The sequence below is a fragment of the Podarcis liolepis genome (assembly GCF_965112155.1).
Source record: "Podarcis liolepis genome assembly, chromosome: 16".
Lineage (NCBI taxonomy): Eukaryota > Metazoa > Chordata > Lepidosauria > Squamata > Lacertidae > Podarcis > Podarcis liolepis.
The window spans coordinates 6886141-6912617 of NC_139567.1; the positions used below are offsets into that span (position 1 = coordinate 6886141).

A 26477-nucleotide genomic window follows, 5' to 3' on the forward strand; every position below is an offset into this window, starting at 1 on the left:
CTCTGGAGTCCAATGACAGCTGAAGAGCCACAGGTTCCTTATCCCTGTTCTATAGCTTGCAGCTTCTGAACGTGGATGGCCAATGTACCATCTGGGTCCACAGCTCAGTGGCAGGGCACTTTCACTTTGCAGGTTCACCTCTAGCGCACGCTTTCGCAACCTGCCACCCTCCAGATGTTCTAGACTACATCACCGCTGCCGCCAGGACCGATGGCCAGGCCGAAGGGAGCTGTTGTCCACAGCACCTGGAGGGTAGCAGTTTGGAGAGGACTAACCCTGCCCCTCTAGTTAAAAGAACAGTAAGCTAAGAAGGCAATGGGCAAGACCTCTGCCAGAGTTTCTGGAGAAGCATTATGGAATGGGCAATACTGGAGTACACGGTGTCAGGCAGCTCCTTATCTCCCAACACAAGCAAAGAATTCTATCTCCATGACACTTCAGTGGTAAAAGGGAAGAAGAAGAAGAGTTTGGATTTGATATCCCGCCTTTCACTCCCTTTAAGGAGTCTCAAAGCGGCTAACATTCTCCTTTCCCTTCCTCCCCCACAACAAACACTCTGTGAGAGAGAATTAAACATTTGTAAAAGTGCATATTGTGCCAGAGTGAAAAAACTTGTTTTACAGCAACCTCTCTCAAATGTTATCTGCTAGTTCATACTGTATGGCTTGTGTTATTATTATTAATTAAATTTATATGCCGCCCTATACCCGCAGGTCTCAGGGTGGTTCACAAGATAAAATTACAACATAAAAACACAAAATATATAATCGAAACAGAAACAGCCAAATAACCCCTCCCACCAAAACACACACACGTAAAAATAGTTTAAAACAATTTTTTAAAAAATGAAAAACTACAATTAAAAAGCAGCTTAAAGGAATGTAAACAGAATGCTCTGCTGGGCAGCAGCAGTCCTTTTGTAGCCTGTCAGGCCCCACACTAGGCCTGGTGGAGGGAGGCAGGAGCAGGGCCCTCAGGTTCTCAGCAGGAATTCTCAGCATTCAAGAGTAGTATTAAAATCATACAAGTTCCTCCTCCTCCTTTCCTCTCTACTGCGACTTCACTTTGCAGCTCAGGAATTTGTCTGAGCAAACCACTGTTGTTCTGACTGAAGCATGCATCCACGTCTGATAAACGGGACCCCTCTACTGCCCACTACAACTGGGACTCGTACCAAAGCCTTGCCTTGTGCTGCTCCTGTTCAAGATTCCCACCAGCCAGCTATGTCCCTTTTCAGGATACTCCATCTCCCCTCCCCATTTTCAGCCAGCATTCCACTGGAGGTTTAAGAGAGCGGCAATTAGTCCAGAAATTAAAAAAAAAAAAACCAACCCAAAATTTATTTCTTTTCCACTTTACATCAAGTGGTACTGTTTATTTTTTTGTAAAAACAAAACAAAACAAAACAAAAACCCCAATATATACAATGTCTTTCAAGGTTCCCAAGGTGGACTGCGCCTCCCGTCAACTTCTGTTTCTACATGGTAGAGGACATCTGCCAGTGTGTGTTCCACCACAGCGACCCAGCCCATGTCACTGATCTGTGGAGAAGGAAGGGGGGTGGGAGGGAGAGAAGTCAGCTATCTCAGGGGACCTGTCTTGTTGCATTACAACTCCAACCATCCCTGACCATTAGCCATGTTGGCTGAAACTCGGTGGAAGTTGATATCAAATGCCTGGAGGGCCACAGCTTCCCCATCCATAGCTTATTTTGAACTTTTAAATTCTGCCTTTCCGTTAATTAAGCATCTAATGCGGCTTGCACATCAACAACATCTAATGAACCAAACGTTCTGGTGAAAGTGAAACTACAGATGATAAAAAAGCAGAAGCAGAAGACCGATGGGCCATCCATTTCCAGTGCTATTTAGTATCTGTATGAAGGCACTAGAAGTGATCAGCAGGAGAACTGGGGCAAAGGACCACCTGGTGACTATCAGCTCTATTTTTCTGCCGCAGTATCTCCATCAGAATTGGCCCTGGACCAGGGTCTGGATGCAGAAATTGGCTGAGAGAGGGCAAATAGATTTAAGTTTGGATGCCAGGAAAACGGAGGCTCTGTGGGCAAGTGGCTCCCACGACTGAGAAACAGGCCCGTTGCAATGGGGACTGGAAAGAGTAATGGAGGTGAGTAGTATTTTGGCCTGCATGCTCCAAGTTTCTGTATCAGGTGCAAAGAACATGTGGCCCTGCAGATCTTGCGACTTCCATCATTTCTCGATGAATGGGTTATGCTGGCAGCAGCTGATGGGAGGGCCTGTTGCACACCTACCCGGGCAAAACCCAAGCTTTTCCCCCTGCCAGGTGGTAACTGAAATGGGATTCTTAAAACAATCAGAATCCAATGAGTGTTCCTCTAAAACAGGGGTGGCCAACTCCCGAGAGACTGCGATTTACTTTCAGAATTAAAATCTGGTGATGATCCACCCGTTTTTTTTTTGTTCAGGTCAAAGTTGTTGAGCTGAGGAAAGGGAGCCAGAAATCGATCTACCAAAACCTCATGGGGATCTACCAGTAGATCCTGCTTGACCTGTTGGACATCGCTGCTCTAAAACAAGCATTGAGAATCCAGATGTTTCTGGACTCCCAACTCCTGCTGGCTGGAGCAGTTGAGGACAGTGAGAGTTGAGGTCCAGCAACACGAGGGACCTAACCCTACAATGAAAACTGCCTGTCAAAAACACACTCTTTGGGGTCAAGGGAAGAGCTGACCTGGAGTGTAACACCTAATCTGTGCTTCTTTCAAGGTGGCAATTCAATCATAATCCAGAGCTAATTTTGCTCAGTGTTTCTGAAGTGCAATGCAGTATGCATTGTATCCAACTAGCATTTACTCAGAGCAAAACTCACTGAAATGAATAGGCCTACATTAGCCATATATTTCCATGGGTCTACTCTGAGCATGACTGCATCTTTATGTACATACAGGAATTCTGCATGGCTGAGTGAGTTACTGTCTACAGAATCTGGCAACTGCCGCGAGTCCTTGGAATCGAGCTCCAATTATAGGTTTCTAGCTCTCATGAAAAATGCTTAGGAACACGACATGTTGTGGGATATTGTTTCATTTATCACATATTCCTTCCTTCATCCCTGTAGCTCAACATCCTTGGTCTAACTCGCATATTTTACTCATACTGCTGAAATTTAGGTTTCTGGGTCAGTGAATCTGGGAATATTTTTTTTTGAACACACAGACTCTTAGACTCTCAACACACAAAGACTTGAAGTTTCCATTGCCCAAGAAAGTCACATGTCAAAATCATTCTCATATTCCTACTTACCGGGCGGTAACTGATATCTCTTGGTGGATATTTGAAGTAGGGTCCAAAGTTTATAGAAACCTATAAAAGGAAAAGGACCTATTAGTTTAGTGCTATTGGGGGAAATGGTGCTATGAAAGACACCCAGTTGATGAGGATACTTTATAGAAATTTTAACAGGCTCGGTGAGTCTGGATAACTGCTAGTAAAATAGGAAAAGGAAGAATTGTGTGTGGGGGGGGGAGCGCACAACTAGACAACTAAGCACAATTTAAATACCTCCTTTAGGGATGCCGAAGGAAAAAAACTAATTGAGAACGAGTGCTAGTCTGGAAGCCATAAAGTGACAAAGATCTCCATGCAGGCCAGAGAGCAGGCTGGTAGAGGAACAGGGCCCTCCCACCAGTGTAGAAACCAAATGGGCAGCCAGAGGAGAGAGTATCCCAGGGGCCAGGCCCCTTAGCCCTTGGCACTGGTGTAAACAGGTGGTGAGGAAGAGAGACCAGGGAGAATCTGGCACCTGCACATTAGCACCTGGACCTGTCAACTGCGAAAAGCTGGAAACACCTGCTTACCACAAGCACACAGCTAACGTTCATGCCAGTGTGGGCCTGGTTTTTGTTAAGGATCCAGACAACCCTCTTTGTTTCAAATCCAAGAGTTATCAGATGAACTCATGATCAGCCTCCCACTGGTACATACCGTGCAGCCTTTATACAGAGAGACGGCAGGGAAATATACACCTTCAAAAATATCTTTGTATGCAACTCCTTGGCTGGCACCATTTTTATAGAAGATTATCTGAAAAGAGACAGACAGGGATCACACGAGGAGGCTTGCAGTTCTCCTTTATTGGGCAGGGCTTGCATGCAGGCTTCTCCTTCCAAACGCCAACTTACTTGGCTTCCGTGAGCTTGTTTTAAACTCTTCTCAGCTTTATCCACAAAGTCCTTCTCTTCGAAGTACAAGTAGCTTTTGAACTTGATCAAAGCCTAAGAAGGTAAGCAGTGGAGGAGGACAAACACCTAGTCAAGGCACAAAAACGCAACTAAAATAGTGAAGCACAAACACTGGCTATTGAGGCAGAAAACCTCCACGCTTGCCAAATCGTGTGTGGAACTCAAGACACTTCAGTGAGATGGTCCTTGAGACTCGGAGGCTGAGGTGGTAACACCAGGAATGCACAATGGGACTGTGAGAAAAGCAAGGCAAGGCAAAAACTAAAAGTGTGTGTACTTGAATAGATGGACCACCAAAAAATGCTACCTTCTGTACCTTTCCCATTCAGCCTTTTTGCCATGAAGCGGAAGGACTGGAACTACCTAGTCCAAATATGTATTAGAGCTTAGTAAGAGACCCGAGGAGTCTACTATAATAGTTTATTATAGCATATGTATTCTCAGGACAGATCACACAGTGATCAAGGTCAAAGCTTGGCTCAAGTCTCCCCTTTAAAAGTGCACACCCCTTCCTTACCTTATCTTTGTAAGTATCTGGTAGCGATTTGGCAGTTTCGGTTTCATCTGGAAGGCTGATATAAAAACCAAGCACGTCTCCCTGACCGTAGCTTGAGGAATAATGTTTGCCAATTGACTGGTGGAACTTGGTGCCTTTCTTGCTGCGCCAGGAGTAACTAAACTTGTCGTAGCCAAGGGGAGCCTGAAGGTTTCCTGAGGAAAACAGGAGGTTCACAATAAGGTACCTGCCTGGACTTACATGCCATCTATATATAGTCAGAGGTCTCCTGGGAAGGGGGAGAAGGAATGAGGACAAAAGTTTATCGCCAATTTCTACCTGGGTGGGGAGGTGGCGGTGCTGGCCCAGATTTCCTTGCCTGCAGTGATGTACCATGGCAGCCCTGCTGTGAGGGCAAGCAGGCAGGAAGAGTCATGCCTCAGTCCCCAGAGGACTGCAATTGTGTTAGCTGCGCTGATGCAACAGCCCTTTGGAGATCCTAGAATGGATCCCACAGCAAGGCTTGAAGGCGTATGATGCAGCAACCTTACTCAGCAGGCCTGGTAAGCGCCAAGATGGGAGACTATTTGGGAACCTTAAGCACAGCCCTGAGTGCTCACTGGAAGGGCAGATCCTGAAGCTGAGACTCCAATACTTTGGCCACCTCATGAGAAGAGAAGACTCCCTGGGAAAGACCCTGATGTTGGGAAAGATGGAGGGCACAAGGAGAAGGGGACGACAGAGGACGAGATGGTGGGACAGTGTTCTCGAAGCTACCAGCATGAGTTTGACCAAACTGCGGGAGGCAGTGGAAGACAGGAGTGCCTGACGTGCTCTGGTCCATGGGGGTCACGAAGAGTCGGACACGGCTAAACGACTAAACAACAACAACAAAGCACATTGCCTTGGAGTTCTATGATGAGAGAAAGGCCAGGTACTAAATGTCAGTAAATAAAGCGCAGGGCCAGCAGGCTTACCTAGCGGCTGAGACCAACCAAGTCTGGCAGCTGTTTCAGGAGGCATCTCATCCACAGAGATCTCAAAGTACCAGGCTCCTTTCCGCACCCCATGTGAGGCTCGTACCATGGAGTAGCCTTTTTCTCCTATGACTGTCAACCTGTCATCTGAGATCTTCAATTGGGGAGCTGCAGTTGTTGTAAATAATTAATAATAATCATAAATTATTGGTACCCCACCCATCTGACTGGGTTGCCCCTGCCACTCGGGCGACTTCCAACATATATAAAAACATAATAAAACATTACACATGAAAAAGCTTCCCTATACAGGGCTGCCTTCAGATGTCTTTTAAAGGTTATAATCTCCTTGACATCTGATGGGAGGGCGTTCCACAGGGTGGGCACCACTACCGAGAAGGCCCTCTGCCTGGTTCCCTATATCTTCACTTTTTGGAGTTAGGGAGAGAGGAAGAATACTTAAAGCCTTCTGCGTGTTTAAATTATCAACTGTGAGCAAGTGAAGCAAGCACCAAGGACTGAAATGTTCTAGGATCTCTTCTCTGTTGCATCTGCATCATCATCATCATGATGTCTCAGTGCGGGTTACAACAATTATAAATTCAATATTAAACTCAGTGAAAACCAACTGCAGTCACAGGGGTAAGGTGGGTTCTGAAAACACAGGTCTCAGGTCTATTCATCAGAAATGATATAATGAAGGTGCCAGGCACACCCCTCTGAGGAATTTCACAATTCCTCAGGAGTTTCCACAGAAAATGCCATCTTCTGGGCCACAACAACCCCTTAATTTCTGAGGGTGGTGGAATTACCAATAAGGCCCCCTCTACTGATCTTAACACCTGAGAGGGTCTGTAGGAAAGGATGTTATCTTTCAGCTATTTGGGGCCCAAGTCATTTAGGGCTTAAAACACTGAAGAGAAATGGGTTATATGAGTTTCAAAAGGACCTCCTGTCAGTAATCTGTCTGCTGTATTTTGGACCAGTTCAAGTTTCTTCAAGGGCAGCTTTTAAAATTATGTGCAGAGCAAGGCTGTTTGAGGCCGCAGTCTTATCTGTGCAACTTGAGTCTATTCTTGTTGTTACTTGCAGACGGGTAGGGAGGCTGCAGATACAGAGCTCAGCACCCATTCTGACTGACGCTGTGGAATGAGATTTAAAGTAATGTGTGTGCACACAGACATCCCAGGGAGACCTTTGCCTCTGTTACAGGATGCCATTTTGAATCCTTCAGCTTCCTCTCAATGTGGGCCACACCACCTCTCCAGCTTGAATATTTGAAGCAGAAATAGCCAGGGGATGGGGGTTAACTTGTGACACCATGTGGAGTCAAGTTAGGCATGCTGCCATTATCAACACCATCATTGTAAATGTCACCATATAAGCCATAAGGGACCCCTGACCATTAGGTCCAGTCGTGACCGACTCTGGAGTTGCGGCGCTCATCTTACTTTATTGGCCGAGGGAGCCGGTGTACAGCTTCTGGGTCATGTGGCCAGCATGACTAAGCCGCTTCTGGCAAACCAGAGCAGCGCACGGAAACGCCGTTTACCTTCCCGCCGGAGTGGTACCTATTTATCTACTTGCACTTTGATGTGCTTTCGAATTGCTAGGTTGGCAGGAGCAGGGACTGAACAACGGGAGCTCACCCCGTCACGGGGATTCGAACCGCTGACCTTCTGATCGGCAAGTCCTAGGCTCTGTGGTTTAACCCACAGCATCACCTGCGTCCTGTAAATGTCACACAGACATGCAAAGTCTGAAAAGCCTCTATGCAGAACACTCTTGATAGCCTGTAGTAACACAGTGGTAAAGAAGTAGAAAATCTATCCCAGTTTTGCACCAGTGCTACATCTTCTGCAGCCTTGACCTATAAGTGTGGAAAGAGCTCTATTCCGTACCTCGGTCATGCAGAGCCAGGAGGACTCGTTCGTACAGGCAGGCTCTGTAGAGATCTCCAGGAATAGGCTTGCCTGCCCAGCAGTCTAGCTCTAGCTTCTCTGGGTCAGGGGCATGAGGGTCAGGCTCAGCCAAAATGTAACGGTATCCATCTTTATTAAAGGGGTGTTCCAACGGGTACCCGTGGGGCGGAAGACGCTGGGCAGAGAACATAGGATCGCTGGGAAATGGAGAAAGAGGAATTGAAAATCTATGGAAGCACAGCTGATGGGAAGTAAGGAAAAAAAGTTGGTCATTCAACAACATTTCTCTTCCCTGAGCCCCTGCCCTGCTTTTGCTATTACTTATATAGATGTAAGAAGGAAGCCCCCCCCCCCAAGAGTGCATCATCAAGTATTTGGCTTTTCGTTTCAGAAGCATGCTCAACACTGCAGGATGCTCCCCCCCCCAATTACCAAGCAAACAATTGCAGCAAAGGCAGGCACAAAACAGAGCATATCAAACCCCAAAGATCACCTAAGAAAATATATACGGCACTTTTAAATTTGCAATGAATTGTACAATCTTTAGAATCACAGAATCTTACGAGTTGGAAGGGACCCCGAGGGTCATCTAGTCCAACCCCCTGCAATGCAGGAATCTCAGCTAAAGCATCCATGACAGACGGCCATCCAAGTTCTGTTTAAAAACCTCCAAGGAAGGAGAGACCACCACCAGGCCCTGGAGATCTGAATACATTTAAAGTAGCTAGGTGTTCCCTTACTACCTCTTTTCCTATCTTGGGCTGCAGCTCCTTCTTTGCATCATTTATTGTGTTATCACCAGGTTGGGCATTGCTTTCCTTTTGGGTGAGGACAGAGGCAAAGTAGGTGTTGAGTAGTTCTGCCATTTCTCTGTCACCCAATAGCAGCTGTGGGGCCACCAATGAGAAGGCCATTTCTTGTGGACTTGCCAACTCAATTTATTTTACCAGTGGGCATACAAAGAACCTCGGGGCAGATATTAGATAGGTAAAGGTAAAGGTAAAGGTAAAGGTACCCCTGCCCGTACAGGCCAGTCTTGACAGACTCTAGGGTTGTGCGCTCATCTCACTCTATAGGCTGGGAGCCAGCGCTGTCCGCACACTTCCGGGTCACGTGGCCAGCGTGACAAGCTGCATCTGGCGAGCCAGCACCAGCGCCGCACACGGAAACGCCGTTTACCTTCCCGCTGGTAAGCGGTCCCTATTTATCTACTTGCACCCGGGGGTGCTTTCGAACTGCTAGGTTGGCAGGCGTTGGGACCGAACGACGGGAGCGCACCCTGCCGCGGGGATTTGACCATGCGATCGGCAAGTCCTAGGCGCTGAGGTTTAACCCAGATCATAGGCAGTGCCAAATCGTGGCAGATGGTCTTTATGGGAATCTGGCCTTATCACAGTCCAACTGGTTCAAAGGTAGTGCCACATGTTCAATCTACTGGCTGCTACTAGCATCTAAAGGTAAAGGACCCCTGACAGTTAAGTCCAGTCACGAACGACTCTGGGGTTGCGGCACTCAGGTCATGTGGCCAGCATGACTAAGCCGCTTCTGGTGAAACACCGTTTACCTTCCCGCCGGAGCGGTACCTATTTATCTACTTGCACTTTGACGTGCTTTCGAACTGCTAGGTTGGCAGGAGCATGGACCAAGCAACGGGAGCTCACTCCGTCGCGGGGATTCAAACCGCCGACCTTCCAATCGACAAGCCCTAGGCTCAGTGGTTTAGACCACAGCGCCACCCGCGTCCCTGCTATTAGCATTTTGGGGCTGCATTTTGCACCAGCTAGAATGCCTGGCATTTTTTTTTATCACAGACTTTCCCCTATTTTCTACTGTTTAAACTGAACCATCTTGGGTAGTTTAGCACAAAAGTAATATACAACAGTAGTCAATAAATTATTTAAAAAGGTTACCATGTGGACAAGTTATTCCCTTTCCCTGATTATCTGCATACTAAAGACAATCTCCTTCCTTCTTACCTCCTGGTTTTCTTGGTTGCACCTGTAGTCCCTCCATCTTGCTGCTTGCGTTTGGCACCTCTTCCTTTCCCACTAGTTCCTGCCACAATACCCCCTTGGGGAAGAAAATGCCACAAACATGTCTGTCATTTGAAGATACAACTCAGAGAGAGAGAGAGAACGAATCAATTCAACATTCCCTGTATGCGTTTGAATCTCAACAAAACCAGACATTTTTCAAGCAGAAGCAGAATTTTCATATCTAAAACTGCTTACATTTTGTTTTGTATAGCGTCAATCAAAGCGGCATTTTGATTAAGACAGAAGAACCTTAACACGTCAAGTGCCACCAGGCATGTATTAATTTAAAAGCAAGTCATTGTCATCCCTTTCATGGAGATTCGAAACACATAAAATAAAAAAGGGAGTTGAGTCAGTAAGGGAAGAGGAGGAGGAATAAATAAGCTACAATCAGATTGTCATTCATTTCAACACTACACAAAATCAGTGCTCAAATCATGGGGAGAAAAAGTCAGGGGATCCTTAATGAAACCCACAACCCTTACACCATGACGCCTTCCAGGTTTTGACAAAAAAGCCTTCCCATGACCTGGGCAATCTTCTAAAAACAATTACTATGGGGACCAACACAAAAGGTAAGAGGCCCACCTGCTCAAGTCCCCCTGTAATTTGAACACTGCACAAAATAGTTAAGATACACTTGGACACACAATCTCCGCATCAACTATAAGCACCCGCCACTCAAAGACAGCAAACTAGAAAAACCAAAAGCACAAGATGTTTCTCTGCAGTGTTAGAAACCGATCGTTGGTGGTACCAACTGCTTGATAGTCCATGTGACTCTCCCCCCGCCCCTTCTTGTGCTTGCTTATCCAAGGGCCTCGCAGGTATGTATGCACCTGTGTGTGTGCCAGTGAAACGACAGCATCTACTTTGTGGGGGAAGCATTTGCAGCAATATTGGAGATGGCGGGCTCAGACCATTTAGGACTTGGAGAAGGTATAAACAGCTGTATACACTACAAAAAGCTGCTAACAAACTGAAAGGCGCCAAAGAAGCTTGCCAAAGGAATCATACTAAAAATTATTTAAATGTTGATTACCTGTACCATAACATATTTTGGGGTGGTTTTTATGAGAAATGAGACAGAACCCATGTCCCTCTATGTGAGGCTATCAAGACTGTGTGCTCCCAAAAGCGTGACTCAAAAAGTACATGAGTACACGACAGTAGTCCGGAAGGAGCTCAATCACAAGGCCAGGCCTAGACAACATAACAACCAAACGTTGGCTTAGCTCAGTGAAGATGCAAAAAGCAGCTATGTGCTCCTCTCTGAGACCCTGCAAGTTTGTGACATGGGAATCAAGCCATCAGCTTCCAAACTCGTCACAATCGTGACACTTATTGCATCACATGGAGGAAATTCAGTGTTGCCACATGCATGTGACTGTCTCTTTTAATACCAGTTTTGTACTGAGTCACTGGAATGGAAAAAGTGACTGCTCAAGGTTTTCCCCCCCATGCTTATGTTCAGAGGGCGATTCCAATTCACTTTAGATGACTCTGAGTGTTGAACTGTTCTGGATTCATTTGAAGGGATGTGCACAAAATATGAGCATCAACAGTAGACGTCTCCATTATGTACGCTCCCTGCTCCTGATGAACCCAGAGCTAAAAGTTTTTTGTACTGCAGACAACCACCTTCAAACAGTAGCATAAGTTGCCATAACTACAAGTATAGCAAGCTTTGAAATCTCTCTAGAAATGAAAGAAAATACGGCCTTTGAAGGTTGTATTATATTTTGCACAACCATGACTCAAAATGCTTGTTCTAGCTTTCTAGATTTGGGTGAAAAATCAAAACAGAGACCTTCCACTTTCTATCTATACAGTGCCTCTTCTCAGTGTGAAACCAGGGAACCAGTTCTCTCTCGGCACAGCAGAATGGGAACCTCTTAGAAAGGTAACTATCCATCATATGACTGGCTCCTATTCTAAAACCGTGAAAACAGCTTTCATTTAAAAAAACCCAAACTGGACTTTGGAATCAACATCAGGTTTGTACTCCAGCTTTCCTTCAATGAGCTCTGAGCAAGAAACACTGGGGGTATGAATTTTAGCCTCAAAACAATCCTGAGGAATAGGCTAGGCTGAGAAATTGGGACTTGTCACACGGAGCAGTGATTTCACCAAGGTGTCCTGAGCCTAAGAATAACAAACTCTTTCTCAGGACAACCTAGTTTACAGTGATTATAGCAAAGCTCATCAAATAAGTAAAGTAAAAACTGGTTGTCTGAATCCAAAAGTCAGTGTTAGCACAAACTTGGTTTTAGTTGTAATTGTTTTAACACCTCTAATTAGGCAGAAAACCAAAAGGTGCAAATGTTCAAATCAATTTCTTTAAAGCCATTTCCCCCATGCATTTCTTATTTATTTATCCTTACAGCTTGATTGTTTCAGCTCAAAAATGGGCACCAGCGTTTCCTTGCCCTGAAACAACCCTGTAGGGAAGATTATCAGTATTCCTATTTTACAGTTGCTGAGCCTGAAGAGCCAGGGACATCTCAAGGCCTCCCAACAGAGGCCAAGTGAGCAGAATAAAATAAACTTGGAGAAAATGTAGTTTAAGTGACGAGTGAAAGGCAGAATGTGACCTTTAAAGCTTTTGATGCTTCACGTTAATGTGTAATTTGATGTGCCCTTTTAATGGTTACTCCCATAAATGTATATGACAGCCTTGGGATTAATTATTTTTAGCATGTAAAATGATTGGCAAACAAAGGAAGGAAAAGAGAAAGAAAAGATTTTGTGAACCACAATACTTAAGTTTTAAGAAGCTGAAAAGTAAATATTCACCTCCCAAAGAGGCTCCACCTGAAAGAACAGAAGTTGCACCATGTAGTTGTCAAGTTTTAATGAGAGAAAAAAGAAAACACCACAGCATGAAATGGAGATAAAAACACTTATATTAGCCCTGCACATTACCAGTCTGCAAAAGTTATCTGCCTGATTTTCAATTTCCCCCTGCTAACTTCTACCAAGTGAGCTGATAGAGGAGAGAGGCATCTCTGCACCGTGAACCTCTTTGGTTTCTGTGAAGGCAGCAAATCAAAGGGTTCACTTTCCCTCTGTGGCCAGTATGGAAATGCAGCAAACCCACAGGCAACAGACAAGAGGTTGAGTGACTCCTCCCTCTTCCAGCAGCCCATCCACTCGCTCACACAGAATTCCGGCTACGGTGACCAGGCAAGTTGCTAAATATCAGAAAAAGACACCCATCTATATCGAAGATCCTGAACAAGATCTGCAGTACTTTAGGCTCAGCTTACAGGAAGCACAATCCTCTGGAAAGTTCGCCTGCACAGCCTGCTCTGGGATCAATGGGAGATGTGCAAGAGCACAGCCATGCTAATTTTTTAAAAAGAAAATCCAAATCCGAGTTGAGAAATTTCTAGCTTTCAGCATTTACAAATTCTTGAAAACATAGCTGCATGCAGTGAAATACAACCACAGATTCATTTTGCTAAATTCTGGGGGGCCAAGTGGTCAAATTTAATATTCTAAGGGTATCTCTCAGTTAGTAAGACTTCTAGGGTATCTCAAGATTAAGCTAGTTATGGCTGCAATCCCATGGACGCTACTGGAGAGTTGGCCCCATTGAATATAGTGGCACTTTCAAGGAAACATGCACAGGAATGCCATGTAAAGGCGATGCCACTTGAGCAATGAAGCTGTTAGGGCTTGAGAATTTAAAATGTGCCATTCAGATTTCCCCACTTGGAAAAGAAAAGGAACTTGCCATTCAGACTTCCGGTGGTAGATACAGCACTGCTCTGTTTCTGGTTATCATACGCAGGGCCAATATTAGCAAGATCCTAAAAGAAGGAAAAATCAAATACACACCATTAAAAGTTACATGCCTTAGGCTGTTTGGATCAAATCTCACTGCTCAAGATCTGAGCATTTCAAAGATAAAGCAGGTCTTTTACAGCACAATCCCACCAAGCGTATTGACTCTGAAGGAAATCCCACTGTATTCAATGGGGTTATTCCCAGGTTAAGTATGTTTAGGACTGAAGTTGTGCCAAGTAAATTTGTGAAATGTAACAATACAAATGATTTCTGTCCGACAAAGGGCCTCATCTCCCCAAGTGTCCAAGTTCCTGTTGTTCAATAGATCATTAAAGCAACCTGCTCAAAAGCTTTGACAAATAATAATTCAGCAATATTTTGAAATGATCAAGTAACTGAGATAGCAAACATCACTATCCTGAAACCGCAGAGCTGAAGGGGGGCCAATGCTGACCTCTGTCACCAGTCAGAAGCCTAGGGCCACTGAGAGGCTGCCTCTCAGGAATATCATCATGGCAAGGGGGGGGGGGGAAGCAACCTGGCCGTATCTCTCAACCAAGGAAAGGCACAGCTGCTCTAAGACTCACTTTCTTCTTCCCTCCCCAACCGTTTTTCCTTTCATCTTGTATCAGTTGGATGATCACTCTGTGCGCAGGGACTATTTTTTGAGCACTTAAAAAATCTTAGGATACAGCAAGCCCACAACTTGAGCACATTTAACTTGCATGCATTCAGTTTTATGAACTTGGCCAAAAAAAATTCACAAAATTTAAAAAGGGGTATAAAGGGGCCATGCGTCCGGGACTTTGGAAATCCCACGTGCCAGTGTATTTTGACTATACATAATTCTGGCTTTAGGAGCAATTCCCATAACATAACCCCCACACAGGTTGCAGGCATACTGTGCTTTAAAAATGCATAAACCTTACTCACTTTATTCCCATGACATACCTGGTCTAAGAGTCCAAATTTGGGGTAATCTTCCTCTGGATCTTTGCTTCCTGGGTCTGGATGCTCTTTTACCAAAAACACGTCCCTTTCTTTACACTAGAGTAGAACATTCAAACAAAATCATGTGCTAATGGCATAGCCAAAAGTACCTGGGATGTTATGTAGTGGGGTTTTTCCTGCCATAAAGACAAGCGCTTATGGTGGCTGAGATAAAATAGAGGCTGACAGATGATTTTATTTTAAAAAATTAAAGGGTACACTAATGCAACAGGTATATTTTCAAACCAATGTTTTTTTTTTAAAAAAACCCAGCTTCTTAACCAAGCTTTAATAAAAAGAAATTTGCAATTTTGTTATGTCCCACTTCATACATATGTTTGAAGTACGCTTCTGAGCACAATTCAAAGTGTTCTTGCTGACCTTTAAAGCCTAAACTGTCTCGGCCCAGTATACCTGAAGGAGCATCTCCACCCCATCGCTCAGCCCGGACGCTGAGGTCCAGTTCTGAGGGCCTTCTGGCGGTTCCCTCACTGCAAGAAGTGAGGTTACAGGGAACAAGGCGGAGGGCCTTCTCGGTAATGGCGCCCGCCCTATGGAACGCCCTCCCATCAGATGTCAACTATCTGACTTTTAGAAGACATCTGAAGGCAGCCCTGTTTAGGGAAGTTTCTAATGTTTGATGTTTTATCGTGTTTTTAATCTTCTGTTGGGAGGAGGACTGTGGCTAGGGAATGGTGAGGTGGGCCCCCGCCAGGGACGCAGGCGATGGGGGGGAGGCGCAGGAGCAAAATCGGCTAAAAATATGTCCATAAATATAAATATTGATTACTGCCTCATAAGAAATGGTTTTAAATAGACGGTGAATTGAATGGGTGGAGCGGGAGGTTGGAGGAGAGGCAGAAAGAAGAGCTAATTTGTCCATGGCTAGGAGGTGCAATCTGGACGGTTCTGCCAGGGATGCAAAATCACCTAGCTACGGCTCTGGTTGGGAGCCGCCCAGAGTGGCTGGAGAAACCCAGCCAGATGGGTGGGGTATTAATTATCATCATCATCATCATGACTCACCATTGTTTTTACAATATTATTTGGCCAAGTCATCTTCCCTGGTCTTTGTCGTGTCGTCATACACTCCCAATACTTATCAATGAATGGTATAATATCCTGTTTGAAATCAAAGGCAAAAAAGGCAGAGTATTTTATTAAACAGATAAAATGGGACTTTGGGGAGAAACTTGGTAATCTATACCAGTGGTTCCCAATCAGCTAAGTACTGCAGACCCCGTTTTTCAGAAGTCAAGCCATGGACCTCCTACTTTGGAAAATTCTGATATCTCTATGGTACTTTTTGTTATGTGACTGGTGCCATAGACCCCCTGGGTGGGTTACACAGACCACCATTTGGGAATCACCAATCTACATGATTATCTACTTATTTCTAGCATTTAAGCTACTGGACAAAATATATTAGCGGGCAAAGTTTAAAGAACATGAACTAAATTCACCAAGGTACAGTTCCATGAAAACTTACTGCAGTGTGCATAACTTGCAGGGTATAATCAGTGTTTTCCAACGCAAAAAGCACATTACTGATGAAGGCACAGTTAAGAACCAAGGCCTTTGACAGTTTCCACGAACTAAAATAATGGAGATAATTTGAGTCTCTCTGTGAGGATAGCAAATGTACATACCAAATACAGTGGAACCTCGGTTTTCAAACACCTTGGCTGCCAAGCATTTCAGAAGCCGAACGCTGAAAACCCGGAAGTTAATGCTTCCTTTTTTGAATGCACCTCGGAAATCAAATGGCTTCTGAGGCATGTTTCTCATCCCCCCCCCCGCCATTTAATTTGCGAACAGCCCTCAGTTTTCGAACGTTTCGGAGGTCAAATGGTCTTCCGGAATGGATAATGTTCAAAAACCGAGGTTCCACTGTACAAGGATACGGTTTAGTTTTCACTGATATGGCACCCCTGTTTTGAACTGTCCCATTTCATATGGAAGATAAGGGGTTGCATAACCGTCCTCCACAGGCAAAAATTCCCTCTGGTATCTGCGAGATGAGTTCTATCTTAGCTGTCCCCTAAATTCTTCCACGTGCTTCAAAGCATACAGAATGCCAAGAGCTACAACTGTGACAATTAACCCCTACCTTATCTTTTGAAAACATTGTTTTCGGGTGTTCATCTTGGGTCCTTGATTGCCAGGTTAAGTTTGCCAGCGCACTAAGACACATTTCCTTCAGATCTTCAGGGAAAGAACAGATACAGAAATGAAGCAGGCTATCTTTGGCTGCCCTGCACAAGCAAAGCATACTACTATTATGGAAGCATCAGGTGATGAAAAGGCTTTTGGTGAATTGGGAAAGATGTAGAGAGCTGGTGAAATAGTTTGACAGGAAAGGAGCAATCGGGTGAGCTACACATCTTATAGCTCTGGAATTTCTTCCAAATGCAGCAACTACAATGCCGGGTCAGATGAGAAATGCTTCAAGCTCTCTTTTGCTTTTGGCAATTAGCTCGATGTCTCCCAGAATGTCACACAAAACTCACAATGGAAGATTCGAAATTGTTCAAAATGGCATAAAGGCCGGACATAAGGGCCACGGCTCATTTGACTCTTCCTGTGAACAATTTTTATATAAAATCAACAAGGAGAGAAAAGGTAACCAAAACACTCAATATTTAAGTGAAATCGGAGTTTCTAGTGGCACAGCTTTGGAAGAATTTGGAAACTTATTTTATCTGGTTCCAAATGAAAGCATGAGGCATTTTAGAATCTGCTGCATTTGGTAGAGACTTCAAGGTAGCATATTAGAATTGGGTTATCAGCAGCTTTTGGCAACATGGTCTTTGATTCATATCATAAAACCTTTCATCCTGGTTAACTGAAATCATCTCTAGCCAAGGATTTCTGAGATTCAGCAGGTTAGCATTCTGCCATGAAAGAGGATATTCTCACAGTTATATTGAAGGCTGTCATATACATAATGAGAAAAGGTGAAATCATGATAATCCCACCTTTTGAAGGTTATAGATTTAGAAGTATAGGAACAAATAAAAGACAAGACATTTTCCCCTTGCTTGCTTGCTTACTTGCTTGTTTTCTTAAGAAGTATGTGTTCCCACTGTGATGACAAATATTGCAATGGAAACTGTAGTTGGTCATAAAAGGCAGGCAGGCTCTGGAAAACAAAAATGCAGTGCTCCTTTTCTTACTTTAAAATAAGTAACGAGTACTGGCTTCTGACAGAGGAATAAAATCCCCATCAATTTTATAGAATTAGAGCTAACAATACTAAAGGATTTAAGATTGAAAACTACCTTAAAGCCTCCCCATCCTATTTTTAACCACTCTTGAAGTTTGGGTTTTAGGGTGAGTTTGAAGTGTCTAGAGAGGCAGAACTAAGAAACAAAATATATCAAAATTCCATGCAACTTTTCCACAAAGACACTGAGATATAGCCTAATCTATGCATAATGCTCTTCAAATTATGACCCATAGTCAACCTCTTCCCATTTTAGCCAAGTAATCCCAGCCCAAGATTCTTCTAAAAACTAAGGAAGCCATCACAAAAGGTGAATAGGCTGACTGCCCCCACCCCAACCTCCTTGTAGGTCAAGCACTGATCTACAATCTAGATAATGTACCTGCATTTAAATATTCCAGATATTGGGGAAAGGCAGTAGCTCAGTGACAAGCTCTGCTTCACGTGAAGAAGATCCCGGTTTCAGTCCCCGGTAACTCCTGACGTAGCCCCTGCCTGAAACCCTGGAGTGTTGCTACCCAGTATAGTCAATACTAAGCAAGTGGCCCAATGGTATAAAGGCAGCTTCCTGTGTTCCTGGTCTAAGCAAGTGCCTAGTCTCAATGCAGCAAAGAATTCCCACCTCAACCCCACAAGAGAGACTGTACCTTGGGGGTTGCTATCTTGCAACACAGCCTGCAGGCTGGCTCACTCGCTTGAGCCACCTGAAGCCCCTGCTTGGTTAACATCAATTTTGGTGCATGAAAGTTGCTGTGTTGCAGTGCAAAGTTGGAAAAGAATGGCTTCAAATGATGGAGTTGGAAGATACAGTGGTGCCTCGCAAGACGAAAAGAATCCGTTCTGTGATTCTTTTCGTCTAGCGGTTTTTTCGTCTTGCGAAGCAAGCCCATTGACGGATTAGCGGATTAGCGCTATTAGTGGCTTATCTGCTGATCGGATCAGCTGATAAGCGGCTTAGCGGCTTAGAAAAAGGGGGGGGGGAGGCAAAAAAACCAGCAGGAACTCGCAAGACATTGTCGTCTTGCGAGGCATTCGTCTTGCGGGGCACCACTGTACTAACTTTGTGGGACCAATCTTTCAATTTCAGATCAAGTGAGCCGAGTTGATGGCCTACAAACCACAGCTTTAAGACCAGTTCATTAAAATTCACATAGCTACAAAAATATTTTTCAAGCCCCACTTTGTTTACTGACTCCATGGAATGTTGCAATTCAGCTCAACCTCTTTGGATCCTTTTATTTAGAATGAGCCAGCAAAACGGCCTTTGCTCGCTCCGCTTAAGCCAAGGTTGTCAGCATTTCAGGGAAACACCAGCAAGCAAATAGAAATTCAACTTTTCATGGAATTACAAAAAATGTAAACATCCAGGACTGTAATTCATAAACAGTATACTCAGGATAACTGAAATAGATGGGTTTTCTCAAATTAAGTAGGTTAAGGACTGCAGCTCCACAGCGTTGTGTTTGGCACAATTTGTTTTATTATCACTTCTCAGTTCTATGTGTGCTCGATGCTACACAAACACAGAGAAGCAAGGTCATTGCCACAGTTCATTATGCAGCAAGTTCATTAGGCAGCAGAATATTACTTAAAGAAATCATAAAACTAATGCCTATTTTACCCAGCAGTCCTATAAAACGTTTGCCGCTTCACAAATCACACGCCAGCTAAGATAAAACCAAGGTTTTAGCTTAAGGTTAAATTAATTGAAAATTTATAAAAGAATGGATATTGTGTATTTCTTTCACAAGCTGAGAGTTGGAAGAAGTCTTGGGGAAGCCTGCAGTTTAACCACTTGATATTTACTGGTACCATGAACTATTCAATAATGTTCAGCATGGACATCAAGAAAATGACATGCAAAACTCAACAAAACAGAATCAAAGTTTTGTCTAAGGGATTATTATTTCTGTGTAGAAAATCAGTTGCTACTGTGTTGTTGTTCCCTCCTTTTATTTTTTACAGTGGAAAAATCATTTATCATATATTAGTCTTTTGGTGTTTATGTTAAGAATACCTTGCTGCACACGTATTCACAAAAAAGCTATAAAGGCATATGGCTAAAAAGCAAGAGAGAGATTCAGAAATAGAATTTCTAAAGTCAGCATAACTCAGTGCATGACTACTTGGGAGAAGGATCGGTATTTTCAATGGAGCTTTCTCGCAGGTAGGTATAGGACTGAAGCCAATGAGCAGTATTCCATGCAGTACTATAATTGTTCCAAGATGGAGGTGCATTCATACGCTGCAGCTCTGAGCTCCCAATACTTCACCTACTCACGCACAAAACTGGTACTAAGAGAGCTGAGTGGGGGGTGCTCGTGTAATCTCACTGTATACAAGTTGTACAAGTGACAATAAAGTATTTCAATTTCAATAATGAACATTCCATCTGCACAAGCATTGCAACCTGCCAGACAAAACAATCTCCCCTCTCCTCCCCCCCCCATGCACTGTTCTGGGGGAGCTGCCCCAGAGCCAATTTGGGGGGGGGGCATGAGAGCCATGGGGAAGCCCTATTATGCAAGCAGAAGTCCTCACACAAGACCTGTTAGGTGAATCCTGCCCAATACCTTAGGTAGCATTTTTGAGAGAAAAAACTAACACTGTGCTGTCATAGAAAATTAAAGCCCCAGTGAATTCAGTGGTGCTGACTTCCGAGTAAATACATTTAGAAAACGATTAGGTAGCTGAGCTCATACTGCCCTCTTCTGGAATTACAAAACTTTTCATACAGAAATTGACAGAACATTTAGAAAGTTCTTTAAGATGTGTCTATTAGGAGGACCAAACTAGAATCCAAGTACAAACGGGAATCACATGGCTCAAAAAGGAGGAAAAACTGCAAATACTACATACGTGGTATCAATGCCAAATGTTTCTGCCGTAAACCATTTGGTGCAAATTCCACACTGCAGCTCTATTTCTCCCAGCTGTCGTCCGTTCTCTTCATCTACTGAGCCGGTCTGATTATCCATAACTTCAGAACTGTCGCCAACACCCTCCTGTAACAACATCAGTGCAAGTGTACCAAAGGAAGAGCTAAGAACAACATCTATTATGCTTCTATCCCACCCTTCCTCCATGGAACTTGAAGTGGTACACACAGCTCTTCCCCTGCTTTATATCCTCACAACAACCCTATGAGGGCTGAGAGATCCAAACTTATTTCATGAACTGTATGGCTGTGATTTCTACAGTCCCAGTCCAACACTAATGGACACATTTCAATGCCTTTTGCTAGGCTAGTTTTGCCAGAATGGAAGACACAAGTTATGACATTCATCTCATTTAAGAACAATTGCAACAAGTGTGGGGGTTTTTTAAACATTAGTTTTCCATGATACAGAAAGAGATCACTTCTACATCTTGGTACAATAAGCTTCCTTTTCCAAACTTTCCGAACCCTATAAAAGCTGCTGTTTTATGTATTAATTTGATCGTTTAAATTCTGGTTTTTAACAACTTTGTAACTGTAAAAATTAATTGTAAGTCGACTAGAGACTGCCCTGTGTTAAGATGCAATTATTTAATTTTCTAGTTACATAAGTGTATAAATTGGATGGAAAACAAACAAACATAAAAAACAAACTATATAGTGAAATAAGAGAAGAAAAGTTTGTGGGTAAACTTTGATCACACCAACCCTACAGAGGCTCAGGAATTCACTTTGTCTAGGTTTGCATTAGCATGCCACATTGAAATAATTTTCCACCTTGGGGTAGGAATACATGGATCCACTTTAGCCCACTATCCAGGAGCAGTAAAAGACAAAGATGTTGCACTTCATAGACAGGTGGCCAAATTTTACCTTAGGGTGGTGTTTTCAGAGTTAACAAACATTTTTTGGCAGATGGTTTTTAAAAACCAGTACAAAGCATGTTACAATAGAAAGTGTTAGAAACCCCACCATGAACAGTGCATAATTCATCTGATTCATCTGTCCAGTGGTAAGCAATGTGGAATCTCAAACCCTCTCCCCGCCCCAGTATGCTGCTATCCTTCTGGTTAAAAGGCAATCTGCCAATAAGTCAAAATTCTCACCTTTAAAACCTTCTCATCTTCTCCTATTCCTTTATAATAACCATGTTGTTCCTTTGCAACACAACACATCAGCAATCCCTAAGTAGCCTAAGAAGTGCATGAGATATGCCATGTGCCATGAATATTTTGCTTTACTTTTGGAGAGCTGAAGAACATGCCTTCCCTTCCTTCATTGACTACAAAATAGTCTAGCAACAAACATGATGACGACTGGCGCTTTAATCATGCCAGGGGCTCCTTTAACAGGCTTTGTGGATGCATTACTGTTCTGTGGTGCCCAATATGACATCCAGGGACTGAAAGACTACCTCCAAATCCCCAAACAGTTCATTCACAGGACACATAGCTCTCCCCATGCATGTGGTATCCCAGCAGAGTAGACTCAGTTCACGTACCAGCGCATCCTTTCCACTGGAAGATTCCGTCTCCATGGTGGCGGTGACATCGGCCAGGGATGCATCCCCCCTGAAGGACACAGAAAGTCATCATCATGTTTTGTACACTTTTTATGCATTATAGAATCACAGAGTTGTAAGGGACCTGGAGGGTCATCAGTCCAACTCCCTGCAATGCAGGAATCTCTACTAAAGCATCCATAACAGATAGCCACCCAACCTCTGCTTTAAAACCTCCAAGATAGGTTGATATGCAGGACAGCTATGAAAAAGAACATACATTAAAAAAGCAAGGCACACACAAAACCCACTCTACAGTGGTGCCTCGCAAGACGAAATTAATTCGTTCCGCAAGTTTTTTCTTCTTGAGAGTTTTTCGTCTTGCGAAGCACGGTTTCCCATAGGAATGCACTGAAAATCAATCAATGCGTTCCTATGGAAACCGCCTTCAGACCAGGTCCGGGGACAGTCTGTCCCCCGACCTCTTCTGAAGGCTGGGGGGGGGCAAGGGCTTTTCTTCCCACCGCCAGCTGTCCCGGGGCGATTTTAAAATGCTGGCGGGCGGCAGTGAAGCCTCCGCTGTCCCGGGGGCTTTTAAAATGCTGGCGGGCGGCAGCGAAGGGTTCGCTGCTGCCCGCCAGCATTTTAAGATCGCCCGGGACAGCGGAGAAGTCTCCACTGTCCCGGGAAGGCAGGCAGGGGGGAGCAAAGACTTTTGCCCCCCACCGGCCTTCAGAAGAGGTCCAGGACCTCTTCTGAAGGCCGGCGGGGGGCAAAAGTCTTTGCTCCCCCCCCCCGCCTGCCTTCAAAAGCCGGGATAGCGGAGAAACGCGCTGCGGGATAGCGAAGAAAGGCTTCGCCACCGCCCGCCAGCATTTTAAGATCGCCCGGGACAGCGGAGAAGTCTCCACTGTCCCGGGAAGGCAGGCGGGGGGGAGCAAAGACTTTTGCCCCCCGCCGGCCTTCAGAAGAGGTCCAGGACCTCTTCTGAAGGCCGGCGGGGGGCAAAAGTCTTTGCTCCTGACCGCCAGCACTTTAAAAGAGGTCCCCGGAGATTTCCCTATGGGCTTTCTTCTTGCGAAGCAAGCCCATAGGGAAATTCGTCTTGCGGAACGACTCAAAAACGGAAAACTCTTTCGTCTTGCGAGTTTTTCGTTTTGCGAGGCGTTCGTCTTGCGAGGCACCACTGTACTGTCCATTCAGCCATTTTGCATCATTCAAAACCGTGTAGTTTTCAAAACCGTGGGTAGGCAAAGTAAGGTCCAGCAGCCGGAGCCAGCCCAATCGCCTTCTAAATCCGGCCAGCGGATGGTCTGGGAATCAGCGTGTTTTTTACATAGGTAGAATGTGTGCTTTTATTTAAAATGCATCTCTGGGTTATTTGTGGGGCATAGGAAATCGTTCATATATTTTTTTCAAAATATAGTCCAGCACCCCACAAGGTCTAAGCAACAGCCCCCTGCTGAAAAAGTTTGCTGACCCTATCTGACCTTAATCTATTGTTAACCAGAGATTAACCCTGACCTGACACAGGTCCACAAAGTGAAAAGGAGGCCTAAATGTAGAAGTGTGCCTTTATTCCTAGAACAGAAAGCTTCTTCAACGAAGTTTAAAAGAAAAGGAAAATCTTGAGCTATCTCAAGTTTCTCTGTCATCAGGATCCTTCTCATACTCAGTAGTCAGATGCTTGTCCAGAGAGCACATTGAGAGAGGAGTCTCACTCAGCTTTGGTACCTTGGTACAGTTTACTTGGCTGCCTCCTGAGCAAGGAAGCATACACAGGGGCCAGGATAGGAAAAAGGAAACTGCCTTATACCATGTCAAACTATTTGTCCATCTGACCCAGCACTGCCCACCACGACTGGCAGAAGCTCGCTGCTAGAGTGTTAGGTGGAGGTCTTTCCCATCACCTATCAACTGAATTAGAGCCTGAACCTGGGATCTTCAGCATGCAAAACATGTGCTCTTCCACTGAAAAAAAAATTGCCCATGCACATCAAATGTCTTGTCCTTGCTTCTTTTTTTTAAATATTTATTAGAGTTTCCATTTTTTTACAAACAAAAAGAAAAAAGCAAACATAAAAAACAAAAACACATAAATTTCACAACTTATTTTCTCATAACATATTTCCCCGACCTCCTCATACCTCCCCGTCTTGTATATCCAGTTCAAATTATTTATACAGCAAATCCTATCCAACATCTTAGATTATTATAACTTTAAATAAAAGAAAACCATTTTATCATATTCCTTTTACCATTACAGCTAAAAACCACTTAATTTCAATCCAACATCATTCAACACTCCTTAATTTCTTGTCCTTGCTTCTGATCTAGGAAGGGAAATTGCACTCACAAACTTCCTTTTACACACGCATCAGGCATGCACAACAGCATTACGTTTATGCCCTGTCTTTCTATCACGGCATTCAAGGCAGCATATATGTAGTGGAGAAAACAGGCTGTCATGCAGGGATGGCTGCTCCACTTGAAATCCTGAACCCTCCTGCACTAGGAGCCTTCAGGACAGAGCTAGTAATGGAAGAGGGTTTCTGATCTTCTACGTTTAGGCATAAACATTTTTTTTGGGGGGGGGGAGAGACTGCTCACACTAAAGACCAGGTGGGGGGAAAAGGGAAGTATTTACCTGGGGTCAAAAAATGTTGGTGAAGGTGTCAGGTGGACTTCATTGGATAAAGCATTCCACACACAGGGAACCACAACTAAGAAGGCCCCCTGATTTGCCAACATCCTCCAAGTCTCCCTTACTAATTTTTATTAGAGTTACTCTACTACCGCTTTATTTTCTACAAACTGCTTTAAGCGCAAAAGTATCTGTGGAAAATGTGAAATAAACTGGCTTACTATATGGTTCCTCACCCTGATTTTATTCTTACAACCCTGTGAGGTAGGCAACACAAGAGATAGTTATGCGACCCCCGAGCGGTCGCCATCCATCGTTCTGCCCAGACGCTGAGGTCCAGCCCAAGGGCCTTCTGGTGGTTTCCCTCATTGCGAGAAGCAAAGCTACAGGGAACCAGGCAGAGGGCCTTTTTGGTAGTGGCGCCCGCCCTGTGGAACGTCCTCCCACCAGATGTCAATAATATAAACAACTACCTGACATTTAGAAGACATCTGAAGGCAGCCCTGTTCAGGGAAGTTTTTAATGTGTGACATTTTAATGTATTTTTAATCTTTGTTGGAAGCCGCCCAGAGTGGCTGGGGAAACCCAGCCAGATGGGCGGGGTACAAATAATAATAATAATTATTAATTATAGTAACCAACCCAATGTCCCCACCGAGCTCCACGGCCAAGTGGGAATTTGCAGTTGGGTACCACCTGCCCCACCCTGATGCTCCAGCCATTACATCACACTTGATTACGCTTGGAAACAAGTGGCCTTAGAATGAATCGGAACACAGGCCCACTTAGCTAAGATAACTTCTAAATCTAAAATGAATGGCTCTGGCTTTTTCGGGTTTCTGTGGAAGGAACTTTCTCACCCATAGGTGAGAACCTATTAACTTTACTGTTATTTCTCTGAACAGGGCCAAGAGAATGGCAGGGTGAGCACATGCCACATGGATGACAGAGCAAGCTCATTTCCCGCTGCTCCAGAGGGCAGGACCCGAACCGACGGATTCAAATTGCAAATAAGGAGATTCCAACCAGAACATTCTGACCATAGGAGATGCTCCATCAACGTGGAACCAACTCTAGGAGAGTGGCAGGCTCTCCTTCACTGGAGGCTTTTAAGCAAGAGGCTGGGCGACCATCTATCCTGGATGCTTTCGTTAAGATTCTTGAATTGCAGGAGGGCTGGACTAGATGACCCCTGGGGGCCCCTTCCGACCCTGCAATTCCATGACTGAACTCTCTTGCTCAGGTACAGCCCCATTCCTAGGGCGGGGGGAGGCAGTGCAGAAAGCTGGCGCCTGCAGGCAGCATGAACACCGGCTGGGAAGCAGCAATGGGTTCTGGGTTCAAGAACAGCGCCTGCGAGAAAAGCACAGGGAGAATCGCTGCAAGGTTGGGGCGGGCAGAAAGGCGGACGCAGCTGATTGGGCAGGACGGCACTGCTCTGACCAATGAGAGGCAGGCCCGAGAGCCCCGACCAATAGGAGCAGGCGGCGGGAGCCGAGGCTCCCTAGCCAATAGCAGCGGCGGTGCCCGCTTTTCTCCCTCAGCCGTTATCGCCGGGCCCTACCCGGTCTCGGAGTCCCCTGTCCCCTGCTCCGCTGAGCCCGAGGCCTCCCCGGTCGTAGATTCCGGAGCCGCCGGAGGAGTAGCCTCTTCCTCTCCTCCCTCGTCCGGCGCTGGAGCCGCCGCTCCCGCCGCCGCCATCTTCCCGCTGGAAACAGGTTCTCGCGAGAACT

The 26477-nt window shown here is 44.8% G+C and overlaps 1 protein-coding gene across 2 annotated transcripts; it reads right to left on the bottom strand.

Moving 5' to 3' along the window:
- Positions 1-1338: 1338 nt before the first annotated feature.
- Positions 1339-26477, bottom strand: ASH2L (ASH2 like, histone lysine methyltransferase complex subunit). 2 transcript variants are annotated; one of them, XM_083480524.1, is made up of 17 exons: positions 26309-26476; positions 22101-22170; positions 20521-20666; positions 17489-17577; positions 16546-16640; positions 15462-15557; positions 14397-14492; positions 13393-13468; positions 12450-12467; positions 9594-9687; positions 7597-7814; positions 5696-5863; positions 4740-4933; positions 4163-4255; positions 3966-4064; positions 3285-3344; positions 1339-1541 (listed from the first exon to the last, which is right to left on the bottom strand). In XM_083480524.1, the coding sequence occupies exons 1-17, from the start codon at positions 26443-26445 to the stop codon at positions 1434-1436; spliced, it is 1857 nt and encodes a 618-aa protein (XP_083336650.1). In that variant the 5' UTR covers positions 26446-26476; the 3' UTR covers positions 1339-1433. The 2 variants fall into 2 exon arrangements, with proteins under 2 accessions (XP_083336650.1, XP_083336651.1); XM_083480525.1 differs by lacking the exon at positions 12450-12467 and having other exon boundaries at positions 26309-26477.

What these genes read in the sequence shown, in the direction of transcription:
- ASH2L (XM_083480524.1), bottom strand. Translation starts at nt 26,445, where the DNA reads ATGGCGGCGGCGGGAGCGGCGGCTCCAGCGCCGGACGAGGGAGGAGAG. An exon ending in AATTTGGACTCTTAGACCAG is followed by an intron (nt 13,469 to 14,396) that starts GTATGTCATGGG and finishes TCCTTCTTTTAG; the next exon opens with GATCTTGCTAATATTGGCCC. An exon ending in CTCTGTATAAAGGCTGCACG is followed by an intron (nt 3,345 to 3,965) that starts GTATGTACCAGT and finishes TTCCTTTTATAG; the next exon opens with GTTTCTATAAACTTTGGACC.